This window comes from Dendropsophus ebraccatus, chromosome 4 (assembly GCF_027789765.1).
Source record: "Dendropsophus ebraccatus isolate aDenEbr1 chromosome 4, aDenEbr1.pat, whole genome shotgun sequence".
NCBI classification, from domain to species: Eukaryota; Metazoa; Chordata; class Amphibia; order Anura; family Hylidae; genus Dendropsophus; species Dendropsophus ebraccatus.
In genome coordinates this window covers 114,359,447-114,374,137 of record NC_091457.1, presented here as the reverse complement: position 1 = coordinate 114,374,137, position 14,691 = coordinate 114,359,447, and the positions used below count along the sequence as shown (strand labels likewise).

Genomic DNA, 14,691 nt, shown 5'->3' with positions numbered 1-14,691 from the left:
AGCTCTTCACAGATAAGCCTAACCCATTACTAAGTATAAAGTAAGAAAAGTGTCTGTGCTGTATGAATCGGACCTTTCTAACCCACAGTACTTTACTAAGCAGAATCTAACTATGGCTAAGTTATGGATTCTAGCTATGAACATGAAACATTGACTTGTTGCTGGACTGGAAGACAGAGGGGAAAATTTATGAAGCTTATGGCTGAGGCGTACGCCAGGGAGAAGGCACAGATTTGCCACTTCTCCCTCGCATGCTCCTGCTGTATCCCCCGCCCGCCCCATGGTTCAAATGGGAGCAGGTGTAGATGCTGCGCATGGCCAGCCAGACTCCCTAAGAGGCATGTCTCTTAGTGAATTTGGCCAGGGAAAAGAGGGTGGGGCCTAATTTAAGACTGGCGTTCAAGAATGCCAGTCTTAAGAAATGTATGGGGTAATCTTATACTTGTCCCAGTACAACACTTCTCTTTTACAGGGGTGTCAGGGAATAAATGCAGCAGGTGCTGCTACACCAATGATTTTGCTGTGAAATGTGATGTTCTGGAACAGCTTTGGACAGGGAACTGGCAGGAGTAGTCAGGGTGGGATGACTGTGATGAAAAGCAATTAGAGATGAGCGAACCGGGTTCGAGTCCATCCGAACCCGAACTTTCGGCATTTGATTAGCTGGGGCTGCTGAACTTGGATAAAGCTCTAAGGTTGTCTGGAAAACCTGGATACAGCCAATGACTATATCCATGTTTTCCACATAGCCTTAGGGCTTTATCCAACTTCAGCAGCCACCGCTAATCAAATGCCGAAAGTTCGGGTTCGCATGGACTCGAGCATGCTCAAGGTTCGCTCATCTCTAAAAAAAAACAATGCATTCTGATGCATTCTTGTAGTACTAAGCAAATGCCCAACCAGCAAATACAGAACCAAGATCCCCTAATCACATCTACTGTTTGTAGTATCAGAACTTGGGCAGACAGGTATGCAGTGCTATATACTGCTGCAGCATGTTTCTTATTAACTGATGTCAGAGTACCTCTTTAGGGTACTTTCACACGTACTGGATCCGCAGCGGACTTCTCTCTGCGAATTCGCAGCGAGACCCGCTGCAGATCCCTGCCCGGTAAACTCTTGGGGCAAACAAACCCGCCAGAGCCTATACTTCACATGGTCCACGCTATGGCTTGCTTCGGGGGTTCTCGGCATGTCCTGCTCGGTTAATCAGTGCGCTGCCCTGCCACTGGTGTATAGTTATTTTGCCCGGGGGGGGGAATACATATTTATTATCAGCACATTTTTATCACTCACCGTGTCTTGAACCTCTATGGCTACTCCCTTCTGTCTCATAAATCTGGTAATGGCAGGATCTAATCTCTCCACACGGTCTCCTGTTCCTAGCACCAGGATTTCTGCAATAAAAAAAGGAAATATATATGTTCAATAAAAGTCAGGAAGGTAACTGATCCATACAGATCTGTTGTCAATTTTCTGCTAGGATTCTGTTAAAAAACAAACAAGGGCCCATACTAGAGTGATGCACGGCAACATTTATTAAGCAAAGGGCACCAGAATAGAAACTATTAGATCATATGTCAGTCTTGGAGGAAAGAGTGCTGGTTTAGCAAGTGCCAAATCCTTTAAAGGGATATTCCTCGCAGGTAAAAGAAAAAAAAAAAATATACATGTTGAATCATCCCTCCTCCCAGAGATTTATTCTATACTTGTCATTAACTTTTCTGTTTTCTACCCCCAGTTCTAAGGGTTCCTGCTTTCTGCAGAAGGCACAGAAAACTGAGCTGTCCTATCCGTTTCCCCCCTCCCTTCTGAGACAGTTCATGTAAACAGTGTACCTGGCCGGCTGTTTGCACTCTGCCAGGCCAGGAGGGTTACTCACAGTAACACAAGTAAGTCACAAGTAACATGACCTTAGATTAACTCTCCTGTATTACACAGTGTATAAACAGTCGGCCAGGGAAACTGTTAACATGAGGTGTCTCTGAAGGGTGGGGGTAGACTGAGTGGACAGCTCTTCACCAGAAAGCAGCAGTTCAGAACTGGGGAAAGGTGACTGAAAAGGTAATGACATGCATGGAACGAATTGTTAGTCTCCAGGAGTAAAGTGGGGGGAGGGGTGCTATTAAAAAATCTGGCACATTTTTCACTGGCTGCATGCCACAGGTTTTAAGGCAAAAAACCAACAACATTAAACCCCTTGCCTCCGCAGCCTGTTTTGTCCTTAATGACCAGGCTCGTTTTTCAAAATCTGACCTGTCTCACTTTAAAGCATCACTGAGCTATAAGCGCATAATGTATGCTAGCGATTCTGAGATTGTTTTTTCGTCACATATGGCACTTTATATTAGTGGCAAAATTTGGTGACTACCTTGTGTGTTTTTTGTGAAAAACATCAAAATATCATGAAAAATTAGGAAATTTAGCATTTTATGAACTTCTGAAATTCTCTGCTTCTAAAAAAGGAAGTCATAGCACATAAATTTGTTACTAAATCACATTACCAATATGTCCTCTTTATTCTGGCATAATTTGGGAAACATATTTTACTTTTTTAGGGTGTTATGGGGCTTAGAAATTTATTAGTAAATTATCACATTTTGTGAAAGTTTCCAAAACTGATTTTTTTAGGGACCAGTTCTTTTTTTAAATGGATTTAGAAGTCTGGTATCCTGAAAACCCCCATAAGTGACCCCATTTAGGAAAATAGACACCTTAAAGAATTAATCTATGGTTATAATGAGCATTTTAACCCTCCAGGGGCTGGCGGAAAGTATTCACAATTAGGCCGTAAAAAAATGGAAAATGAAAATTTTCAAATAATATATACGTTTAGATTAAAGTTTCTCATTTTCAAAAGGAATATAAGAAAAAAAAAGCATGCCAAAATCTGTAACGCAGGTTCTCCTGAATACAATGGTACCCCATATGTGGGTGTAAACCACTGTATGGGCACACAGCCAATTAGCTTTTTTAATGCAGATTTTGCTGAAGAAATTTCTGAGTGCCAGGTGCGTTTGCTGAGCCCCTGTAGTGTCCGCAGAACAGAATCCCCCCAAAAGTCACCCCATTTTCGAAAGTAAACCCCTCAAAGAATTCATCTTGGGGTAGGATGAGCATTTTGACCCCACAGGTATTAGAGGAAAGTATTCAAAATTAGACAGTAAAAATGAAAAACACGAATTTTTCCAATAATATGTTCGTTTAGTTTAAAATGTCTAAATTTCACGAGGAATAAGAGAGAAAACGTACCCCAAAATCTGTAACGCAGCTTCTTCTGAGTAAAACGGTACCCCATGCGTGGGCATAAACCACTGTATGGGCACACAGCAGGGCTCAGAAGGAAGGGAGCGACAATTTGCTGGAGCAAAACCGCAGCTAGTAATAGTTATTAGAATAGCGCAGTTACTAAAATACAATAAAAAAATGAGATTACAGGTAATATGGGTGGTTATGGGCAACCTGGGGTGGTTACGGACCATCTGGCGTGGTTACGGGCAATGTGGGGTGGTTACGGATAAACTGAAGTGCTTATAGGTAATCTGGCGTGGTTACGGGCAATCTGGCGTGGTTACGGGCAATCTGGCGTGGTTACGGGCAATCTGGCGTGGTTACGGGCAATCTGGCGTGGTTACGGGCAATCTGGCGTGGTTACGGGCAATCTGGCGTGGTTACGGGCAATCTGGCGTGGTTACGGGCAATCTGGCGTGGTTACGGGCAATCTGGCGTGGTTACGGGCAATCTGGCGTGGTTACGGGCAATCTGGCGTGGTTACGGGCAATCTGGAGAGGGTCACTGGCAATCTGGAGAGGGTCACTGGCAATCTGGAGAGGGTCACTGGCAATCTGGAGAGGGTCACTGGCAATCTGGAGAGGGTCACTGGCAATCTGGAGAGGGTCACTGGCAATCTGGAGAGGGTCACTGGCAATTCGGGGTGGTCGGAGGCAACGTGCGGTGGTCGGGGGCAACGTGTGGTGGTCAGAGGCAATCTGGGGGGAATTACGTGTGATTAGGGGCAACCTGGGGGGGTTACAGACAATCTGTGGTGGTTACGGGCAACATGGGGTGGTTACAGACAATCTGCAGTGGTTACGGGCAACATGGAGTGGTTACAGACAATCTGGGGTGGTTACGGATAAACTGAAGTGCTTATAGGTAATCAGGGGTGGGTACATGTAATTTTGGGTGGTTACGGCAATCTGGAGGGGGTCACTGGCAACGTGCGGTGGTCACATGCAATCTGGGGGGTTACGGGCAATCGGGGCTGATTACAGACCATCTGGAGGGGGTCACGGGCAATTCGGGGTGGTTACGGGCAACGTGCGGTGGTTACGGGCAATCTGGGGGGGGTTAGGGGTAATCTGGGAGTAAACTGCAATTATTACTATAATAAAAAGTGTGTGTTTTATTTTTTTGTATGTTTGTCACTTTTTGTACTTTATACATTAATTTTCACTATATTACTATGATTACTGTGATATTTTCTATCACAGTAATCATAGTTCAGTGACAGAGACCAAATTGGTCTCTGTCACTTTAAATTTTCCGAGATAACTGATTCTGGAGCGCATGCGCACTTCAGAATCAGCCTGGACGCCGAACCTCCCTGGATCAGGTAACATATATGGGGAAGGGGGGGTGACTGGGGGACGGGGGTGACTGGGGGGGGGTGAGGGGCGACTTGGGGGGGCGACACTATCACTTTTTATCCCCTGTCACCAATGATTTATGGTGACAGGGGATAAAAAGTGCTTTTTTGCACTGGGAACAGGCGATCAGCGGTATATAGTATATACCGCTGATCGCCTGCTCCGGGACCACACGGGGGGGGTCCCCGATCACTGCCCCATGCTCTCTGCTACCTCCGTTGGCGGAGAGCATGGGGCTTTGATCATTTATTCATTTCCATCCCTGCAAACAAACATCGTTTGTTCGCAGGGATGGGGGCGGCCATCTTGGATGTGATGGCCGCCCGGGGAGGGGAGGGATAGTGATCGCCCACTAGGGGGGCTGATCTGGGGGATACATTTTCATCTCCCCCCACCGTGGATTCACGGTGGGGGGAGATGTAAGGCGGCGGCGGCGACGCAGGTAATGCCCGGTACTGGCGGATCGCCGCTATAACTGTAATAGCGGCGATCCGCCAGTATCGGAGGACATAAATGTAGTGGCGGTGGGGGGAGGCAACGTTCTGCAGCCTCCCCCCGCCGCCCGATCGGCGGGAGGACACGAAACTCCCTATAGACGCTGCGGTCGCATTGACCGCGGCGTTTATGGGGTTAACTGCCCGGGGGGAGCGTGGCTCCCCTCCGGGCAGAGGCAGCAGGAGGAGGCTGTGTCACACAGCCTCCTCTTGCTGCTCTATCTTAGACAGAGACAGAGTGGGGAGGCAGGGAAACCATGACGTCCAGGGACGTCATGATGCGTTCTGCCACTGCTTTTCATGACGTCCCTGGACGTCATATTGGGGGAAGGGGTTAATATTACCTATTTTGGGAACCAGAAGATGAAACAAGGATAAGCTGTCCACTGAGATGTCCTTATGGGAAGCCACCTGCACAGAAAAAAAATTAGGACCATCAACTGACATGGAGAGAAATGCATTTATTTCAAGAACGTCAGACATAAACTATTAGAATAATAAAATAATAAGGGGATGGCCCTCTTTTAGAGTAAGCCTAATCCCCATGCACACTGCAAGCGCATGAGTGACGTCACACTTGGGGGGGTGCAATGGGGTGCCAGATAGAGAGCGGCATCTTGTGGTTGGAGGCATAATGCTGCCTTCAGCCAGAAGAGAGGTTGGCTGGGCCAGGAACCAATGCCCCCTTTATTCTGCCAAACACAGCTCCTGATCAGAAGTGCAGATAGTTAAAGTGCCAGACGTAGCACCTGGGTGAAAATGGTTGGATGCGCATCCGGAGGTCTTTGAAATTCTGGATACTCCTATAGGTTGTTATGAGGCATCCATGCCCAGACGAAAAAAGAACAGAATCTACTATCTCCCGGCCTATTTTCCTGTATGGACACCCTTCAGGAAAAATCTTCAAAATTGTCAGTGCATAATAGAACCCTATAAGTACGGAAATCAATCAATGTATCTATCAATCTATAATTCATTGGTGTGCCCAGCAGTACCAAACAGGCTTGTGCACTGTGCGCAGTGAGAGCAGGAGAATGCTCATCCCCAGAAAAAGAAATACATGAGGACATATCTCATAGCAACCAGGTACAACCAAACTACAAACAAGGGGAAGAGAGTTAAAACTGGAGCAGCTTCTATTTTTACATACATGTTTTTGCCAACTGAACGCATTTACCAGTAGAGGACAATGAGACCTGATTAGTATTATGGGGATATCCTTATACATAAGAACATTCTGGCTGCCTACATCTACATTACCACTAGGGGGAACTCAGAGGAGTTATTTCATAGTCAATTCTCCCCCAGCAGAAAGAGACATCTATTGTTAGGCACGCATCAGTATTCTTATTTGGGACATATATACTACGTTTTGGGCTATAGCCACATATCCCATAGATGTGGGTCACACCTATGCGCATAAAGATGGCTGTTTTATGCAGTTTACATAACTTACATGGGCGTTGCATAAACAGCATTGCACTGTAACCTTCCCTGCTTATTTAACTCTGAAATTATGGAAGCAACATTGCTTATGCTGCGTCTATACAACTTCCATTAAACTCAAAGAGAGTTATGCAAAATGCATACAACAGACTTTTTGGCTGTTTTCAACTTTAGTGGCTGCAAATAGGCCAGAGAGGGGTCAGGGAGCTTGTGTTTTAAAGCCAGATGTGAGTCCCATCTGTGGGAGATATACGGCATACCCTCTGGAGAATATCCCTTTACGATTTGGAGATATACTTTAGTAATAAAAAAACAACAACAGTTAACTCCAATTGCACATAACGTATGAAAGATAAACCAGAAGGAACATGGATGTATCGGGCTGTATGGCTCAGCACTCACGTTCCACTGCAGGATGCTCCTGGGTATCACTGCGCAGGGCCCCACCACCTGGTCCCCATTGATGATGAACCCACTGGCGCTGTAGCTCTCGATAAACATGATCTCTGCAGAGTCTCTCTCGACACGCGTCACTGTCGTCTTCTCATAGAGTTCATCTCCAGTTGGTGACAGACGATGGGATCTACTCTGTTGCCTACAAGTAAAGTAACAAAATTTGTTTAACATTCACCATCCCCGGTATACAGTGGGGGAGGCCATTCTTATAGACTGGCCTAAATACTAGGAGATATGCCAAAACCATCCCACAGAAAAGTATCTTTGTTGCCCATTGCAACCTATTGTGCTTAAATGGGTTAATCCAAGATGCACACTGCTTTGTGGATAGGGTGCAACTTTGTATCTTTAGGATAACTACTTTAAGGGTAAAAAAAATAAATAAATAAATCAAATCCCCTATATGTCCCATATATTAAAAAAAAAAAAAAAGCTTGATGGAAAGGATATGACTTACCATGCGTGTGCTGCGATGGGTGGTCCGCACCTCACCAACCGCGGAGCAGACAGCCGCAACAGAGGAAGACCGAGCAAAGCTAAAGGGGCCATTGGGTCAAGTGGACACAACCCTGCAGAAACCATACAGACATACAGTTACTATGCACAGCATCATGCAGCTGCAATACAGCATCATACTCTGCTGTCATCTATATCAGTGGGGGAGACTTTGCAGAACAAGCATGTAGTAGTTGTCTATAGTAACCAATCAGATTCCATCTTTCATGTTTAAAGAGGCTTCTAATAATGAAAGCTGGAATCTGATTGGTTGCTTTGAACAACTGCTTTTATGCACTGTTTTTAATAACTTTACCCAAAAAGTCCAAAATTCTTTACTGTTTCAGTTTAAGATTCATAATGGTTAGAGCTCCAAATCCCCTACAGCCCCATCACACACCCAAAATATCAGCCAGCCTCCACTAGGGGGCGTTTACGGAAGACTGATTTCTTTATTGGGATCAATAACCATCCCCTACTGGTGGTTTAAATCCCAACACCATTTAAAACCTGCACGGTCCACAAATGTAAAATGTACTAAATGAATCACACAACGGATTTCATATATTAAAGTGCTATGTGCACAGTGCCAGAATAAAAAATGACAGAGGCAAAGTGCGTTTCTATTAAGTGTGGTCAGCCCCAGATCTGGTAATCTAAGTAATATAGGGGAAAGAAAAACATACATATGTGTAGGCATATATATAACCAAACCAGAAAAAGAGTCCCAATTAATACCTCACAATGTAGGGCTATGGGGCTGGAAACAGATACAACATGCAGCAGAGCCGTGCAGCTCTCTTACCCTCAGGAACACCCCAAAGCACATTTCGGTCACGCCCTTCATCAGGAGGTGACCGACACATGAGTTGGCGTGTTCCTGAGGGTAAGAGAGCTGCACGTTGTATCTGTTTCCAGCCCCATATCCCTTCATTGTGAGGTATTGATTTACCTATTATGTTCCCTGCATACCTTTGCACTTTTTCTGGTTTGGAGATATATATATATCTACACATATGTATGTTTTTCTTTTCCCTATATTACTTTGATTACCAGATCTGGGGCTGACCATACTTAAGGCCCTATTCCACGGAACGAATGTCGTTCGTATTCGGCCGATACGAACGATAATCGTCCCGTGGAATAGAGTGCAACGATCAGCCGACATCGTTCATCGCCGAGAGCGCTTGTTTGCTCCTCTAGACGGCCCGTAGAATAGGGGTATCAAAGGGAATCTGTCAGCACCTATGGAGGGGGAGTGGTGATGGCTTCGTGCCGCACTTTGGTCCGCCTCACCACTACCTCCTCCCAGCTTGTATTGAATATTCATGGCGCCCATCCCCTGGCCTCCTAGCGACGGCATCTGTAGCTTCCTGGTTCAGTGTAGTGCGCGCACGCTCCCGCGGCCTGATTCGCACATACGCCGTAGTGTGTCGGAGCCTATGCCCTCAATGGCTTCGCTCAGTGCCGCTCCAAAGCACTACGGCCCATGCGCGAATTGCCGCAGGAGCGTGCGCGCACTACACTGAACCAGGAAGCTACAGATGCCATCGCCGGGGGACGGGTGCCATGAATATTCAATACAAGCTGGGAGGAGGTAGTGGTGAGGCGGACCAAAGTGCGGCACGAAGCCATCACCACTCCCCCTCCATAGGTGCTGACAGATTCCCTTTAAAGTGACTGTACCACCAGGCCCAGGCTGAAGCACTGGAGGCGGCTGACCCACCCTTAGTGGGAGGAAACCCCAGCCCCTCCATGACGTGACTCCATTAGAATCAATGGAACCCTATCATAGAGGGGCTAGGGTTTCCTCCCACTAAGAGTGGGTCGGCCCGCCTCCAGTGCTTCAGCCTGGGCCTGGTGGTACAGTCACTTTAATAGAAACACACTTTGCCTCTGTCATTTTTTATTCTGGCTCTATGCACACAGCACTTTAATATATGAAATCCGTTGTGTTTAGTACATGTTACATTTGTGGACCGTGCAGTCTCTCCCCCTATGTTGTGTTGTTTGTCTTTCTTCCTTTTCACAGTGACGTTATATGTGATATATGAATTTTTTCTATTTTCTGAATAAAATTTATAAATTATTTTCCTAAAAATTATTTATGTGGCTCAAGTGTTTTGTTTTTGGGGTTTACCATTTAAAACCTGTAGAGACATGAGTGGTTGAAGTTACTGTAGAGAATAAATAGGTCTAGGAAGCTGAGATATGGGGAGCTGTTTGTTGGGGTCATTGTCTGTGATGTAACTTCCTTACAACATTGCAGAAATAGGATTGTACAATAAATCCCATGTTAACAATTAGAAACTGACAGACCTGAATAAGCCGCAGAGCTGACAATCTACAGTGGAAGCTAAGTACAAACATGCATTCACACTGTAATATAGTAGTAATCGTCATCATCAAGAAACAAAAGTCCTACACAGAAAATGTGATGTGCCGATCTCTCACCTATAGTTGTAGCAGGATCAGAGCCGCAGTACAACCCGGAGTAATGTCCTTGTACACACACAGCATGGACGCTAAAGCATGACACCGATCATAGAAAACATCCACTGCAGACGCTCCCTGCTGCCTGTGCCGGCGCACAGTGCTGCCCCCGTGTGGCCAGGAGTGGAACTCACCGAGACTTTCCTAAGCTTCATGCAGTTTACATCCGGCTCCTTTCACTTGGACACTATGGGGGAGATTTATGAAAGGATGTAAATATACACCTGGTGTAAGAGCAACCAATCACAGCTCCTCTTATGTTTTACCAGAGCTGAAAGCTGTGATTGGTTGCTGTGGGCAGTTTACACCAGGTGTATATTTACATCCTTTCATAAATCTCCCTATTTCATTCATTCATTCATTCATTCTTTTTTTTTTTATTAGTTTACAAAATAGCACAATATATCATAGTAACATTACACAACCTTACAGGAAAAAAACATACACAAAGTCATCAATGTAACATGGTTGGCAACTAGAAGTCATTATAAGCCATCAGTATTGTAACTAGATCGAACATGTCAGAGTCACTTGCCCATTACTTCTGAACACATTTATTTCACATTGTCAGTGATATATACTGTAACTTTTGTTTACAATATATATCTTTTTATACTTATTTTATCATTTACTCTTTTTTTTATATACTTATTTCTGTTATAGTATTTTACAACTCACAGGGCTCCGGAGGGCGTTCTGTTGTTCCAAATGTATGGGTGGCCAAATAAAATAAAAGCTGTGGGAAAATAGCCATAGTGCGTCTTATGCTAATAATATTGTGTTGTCTTCTCTCAGTTATGAAGACCAAGGTTATAACTCTACACCAATCATTTTTGAATCACCCAGTATATATATAGGGGTTTGCCATAATGACCATAAAAAAACCTTAGGGCTGCATTCACACAACATCGTTTTTTAGTGTGGAAAAAGTGTGTGTGTGAATGAAAATGAACAGGAAAAAATGTAATGTTAAAAAAAATACCAAGGCCCTTGCTTAGGCTATGTTCACACAAGGGCTTTTTGCAACCAAATTTATGTGGCAGCCTGGCATTTTGAGGCGTTATTTTTAAACAATGGCCGTTGTAATGAAACAATAGGTGTTATTTGCCATTAAATGGCAGCCATCCACTCAATTTTAACAGTGTGCGAACATAGCCTCTCTGTGTTTTTAATCCACTCCTGGTTTTGGATGCAACCTACTGACCAAAATACAGTATGGGAACATAGCCTCAAAGCATTTTCTTTTTATGGAGAGCTAAAAAACCACAATCGGTAAAAGAAAAGTTATGGCTACAGCATGCTGGCCTGGATTTAAAGACTGAGCCTGATTTTCCCATAGCAACCAATCACAGCCCAGCTTTCATTTCCCAAATTTCTCCGGTAAAATGAAAGCTGAGTTGTGATTGGTTGATAAGGGAAAATCAGAAAGGATTTGGACAAAGCAAGTGCACTGCAAGTGACCCAAATAACATCACTTATGGGGGGAGGGGAAGTACAACAAACGAAACATCATTGTAGATATGATATTTTAAATTTTTCTATTGACTCCCAGACAGGATCTGTATGCAGCATTACATGTTATGCTACCAGCTAAGCTGTATACAGGTTGCTGATGATGCACCATGTATACAACAACTAGGAAGGCAGGGATTGTAATAAAATATCTGTCTTCTCACAGATTCCAGCTGTCTCTGCAAGGTTGAAAAACATCCTTGCAGGCCAAATGAACATTTTTGGTCATTTAGTGACCCCCATAAATCAGGGAGGCCCTGGGACTTTTTACTACATTTGGTTGACCGTTTATGCCTGACCTTGTGAAACTCAGTTTCAGTGCTTGGCAGTACATGGAGGTCTGTGCAGCAGCACTGACAGGAACAGAAAATTGTTCATTTAAGTCATCACAATTTTTGTATGAAAGAAGTGCTATCTGTTTTTAATGTTTCTGTAATGACTACTCCTGCACGCCATCAAGCGAAATCTTTTTAACTCGGGACAGGCAAGAGGGGTGAGGTCTGAAGAAGCGTGCATGCGCGTGAACCAGCTGTAGCCTTGCTTCACTCTAGGTGTCTGGCGTCCTGCTAAGCAGCCCAGTATGTCCTGTGTTTTTTATACACTGCACAAATAAAAAGAATCACACCTAGGGGTGAGTGCCCTTTTCATTTTCTATTGTCCTGGATCTTCACTACAAAGATATCTTCAGGTTTCGGCAGAGTACATTGCTACATTGAGTTGGGGCTCCTCTGGTCAACTCCTCTCCTCTAGCCTACAAGCACTGCTACAACTACCTCTCTCTCTTGCTACCTTCAAGCATCTCTTCCAGAACAAAAGGTCAAACACTCCAATGTGTAAATATTTATCTACTTGTTACATGTTATATTGAAAAGCCAGAGAGTAAAACTTATATTTTTATACTACTGGGACTCTGTCATCTTCTATCTGCACCGGCACTTATACAGACAAGCACACACCTATGGTTATTTTTCTCTTTTCTGTAGGTGTCGGGCCTGCTCCTCTACTGCCCTAGGGTGGAATGGATTTAATATAGGCAAAGACAATTGCTGCAGGAGGGGCCCATACTTTCCTCCCTACTGATTCTGCCTTCAACTACAGTGGGGAAAAAAAGTATTTAGTCAGTCACCAATAGTGCAAGCTCCACCACTTAAAAAGATGAGAGAGGCCTGTAATTGACACCATATGTAGACCTCATTTATGGGAGACATAGTGGTGGAAAATAAGTATTTGGTCAGTAACAAAATTTCATCTCAATACTTATATATATCCTTTGTTGGCAATGACAGAGGTCAAACGTTTTCTGTAAGTTTTCACAAGGTTGGCACACACTGTTGTTGGTATGTTGGCCCATTCCTCCATGCAGATCTCCTCTAGAGCAGTGATGTTTTGGGGCTGTCGCTTGGCAATACGGACTTTCAACTCCCTCCAAAGGTTTTCTATAGGGTTGAGATCTGGAGACTGGCTAGGCCACTCCAGGACCTTGAAATGCTTCATATGAAGCCACTCCTTTGTTGCCCTGGCGGTGTGCTTTGGATCATTGTCATGTTGAAAGACCCAGCCACGTTTTATCTTCAATGCCCTTGCTGATGGAAGGAGGTTTGCACTCAAAATCTCACAATACATGGCCCCATTCATTCTTTCATGTACCCGGATCAGTCGTCCTGGCCCCTTTGCAGAGAAACAGCCCCAAACATGATGTTTCCACCCCCATGCTTTACAGTAGGTATGGTGTTTGATGGATGCAACTCAGTATTCTTTTTCCTTCAAACACGACAAGTTGTGTTTCTACCAAACAGTTCCACTTTGGTTTCATCAGACCATAGCACATTCTCCCAATACTCTTCTGGATCATCCAAATGCTCTCTAGCAAACTTCAGACGGGCCCGGACATGTACTGGCTTAAGCAGTGGGACACATCTGGCACTGCAGGATCTGAGTCCCTGGCGGCGTAGTGTGTTACTGATGGTAGGTTTTGTTACATTGGTCCCAGCTCTCTGCTGTTGATTCACTAGGTTCCCCCGCGTGGTTCTGGGATTTTTGCTCACCGTTCTTGTGATCATTTTGACCCCACGGGGTGAGATTTTGCATGGAGCCCCAGATCGAGGGAGATTATCAGTGGTCTTGTATGTCTTCCATTTTCTAATTATTGCTCCCACAGTTGATTTCTTCACTCCAAGCTGGTTGCCTATTGCAGATTCATTCTTCCCAGCCTGGTGCAGGGCTACAATTTTGTTTCTGGTGTCCTTTGACAGCTCTTTGGTCTTCACCATAGTGGAGTTTGGAATTTGACTGTTTGAGGGTGTGCACAGGTGTCTTTTTATACTGATAACAAGTTTAAACAGGTGCCATTACTACAGGTAATGAGTGGAGGAAAGAGGAGACTCTTAAAGAAGAAGTTACAGGTCTGTGAGAGACAGAAATCTTGATTGTTTGTAGGTGACCAAATACTTATTTTCCACCATAATTTGCAAATAAATTCTTACAAAATCAGACAATGTGATTTTCGGGATTTGTTTTCTCATTTTTTCTCTCATAGTTGAGGTCTACCTATGATGCAAATTACAGACGCCTCAAAATATCGACTGATTCAACCAAGTGAGTTTGGATATAGCATACCTATAACTCAATACACTGAAAGGGGCCATGCTGAACTTTTGCACCAGGACGCTTTAATCTTTAGCTCTATCCCTGGTGATCGGCAAGTGGATTGGTCTGGACTAAGGTTATCCTGGATTATCACAATTCAAGTAGAGACTCGGGACACCTCCATACACATCAGCTGATGTTCTTCTTGTGTGTATGAGCCACTATACTGTGATAATACCATAATTATGTACTTACTTTTTCTCCATACAGATTAGTCAGACATTATACATGGTTGATATGAAAGAGTTAATAAGACCTTCTCATACCTAGACTGACAAAGCTGAGAGTTGTGGGAATAGAGGCAGGTGGACATGAGTGGTGTCAAGATCTCGCCATGCATGGTCGCTTCCATAATTGCTCCACAAAGCCGGCATCATCACATTTCTGCCTCAGGTGGCTGCAGATTGGTCTCTCAATATGCAAGGAATGGGCCCATTAAGGAGTGGAAAGTACCTAGGTCTTGGGCACCTTGGGTTTTACGGCATGATCATCTCGCTTAT

At 44.5% G+C, this 14,691-nt stretch overlaps 1 protein-coding gene across 2 annotated transcripts in view; it reads right to left on the bottom strand.

The window, feature by feature from the left end:
- Positions 1-14,691, bottom strand: part of NDUFAF3 (NADH:ubiquinone oxidoreductase complex assembly factor 3) — a 64,224-nt gene that overhangs the window by 1,065 nt on the left and 48,468 nt on the right. The window contains exons 1-5 of one of the 2 annotated variants that reach the window (XM_069966782.1): positions 9,995-10,074; positions 7,503-7,614; positions 6,992-7,184; positions 5,488-5,554; positions 1,297-1,397 (exon numbers count right to left, since the gene is read on the bottom strand). In XM_069966782.1, coding sequence (XP_069822883.1) covers positions 1,297-1,397; positions 5,488-5,554; positions 6,992-7,184; positions 7,503-7,594 — 453 coding nt within the window. In that variant the 5' untranslated portion in view covers positions 7,595-7,614; positions 9,995-10,074. Of the gene's footprint in view, positions 1-1,296; positions 1,398-5,487; positions 5,555-6,991; positions 7,185-7,502; positions 7,615-9,994; positions 10,075-14,691 lie in introns of those variants that run through there. The other variant, XM_069966781.1, reaches the window with a different exon arrangement.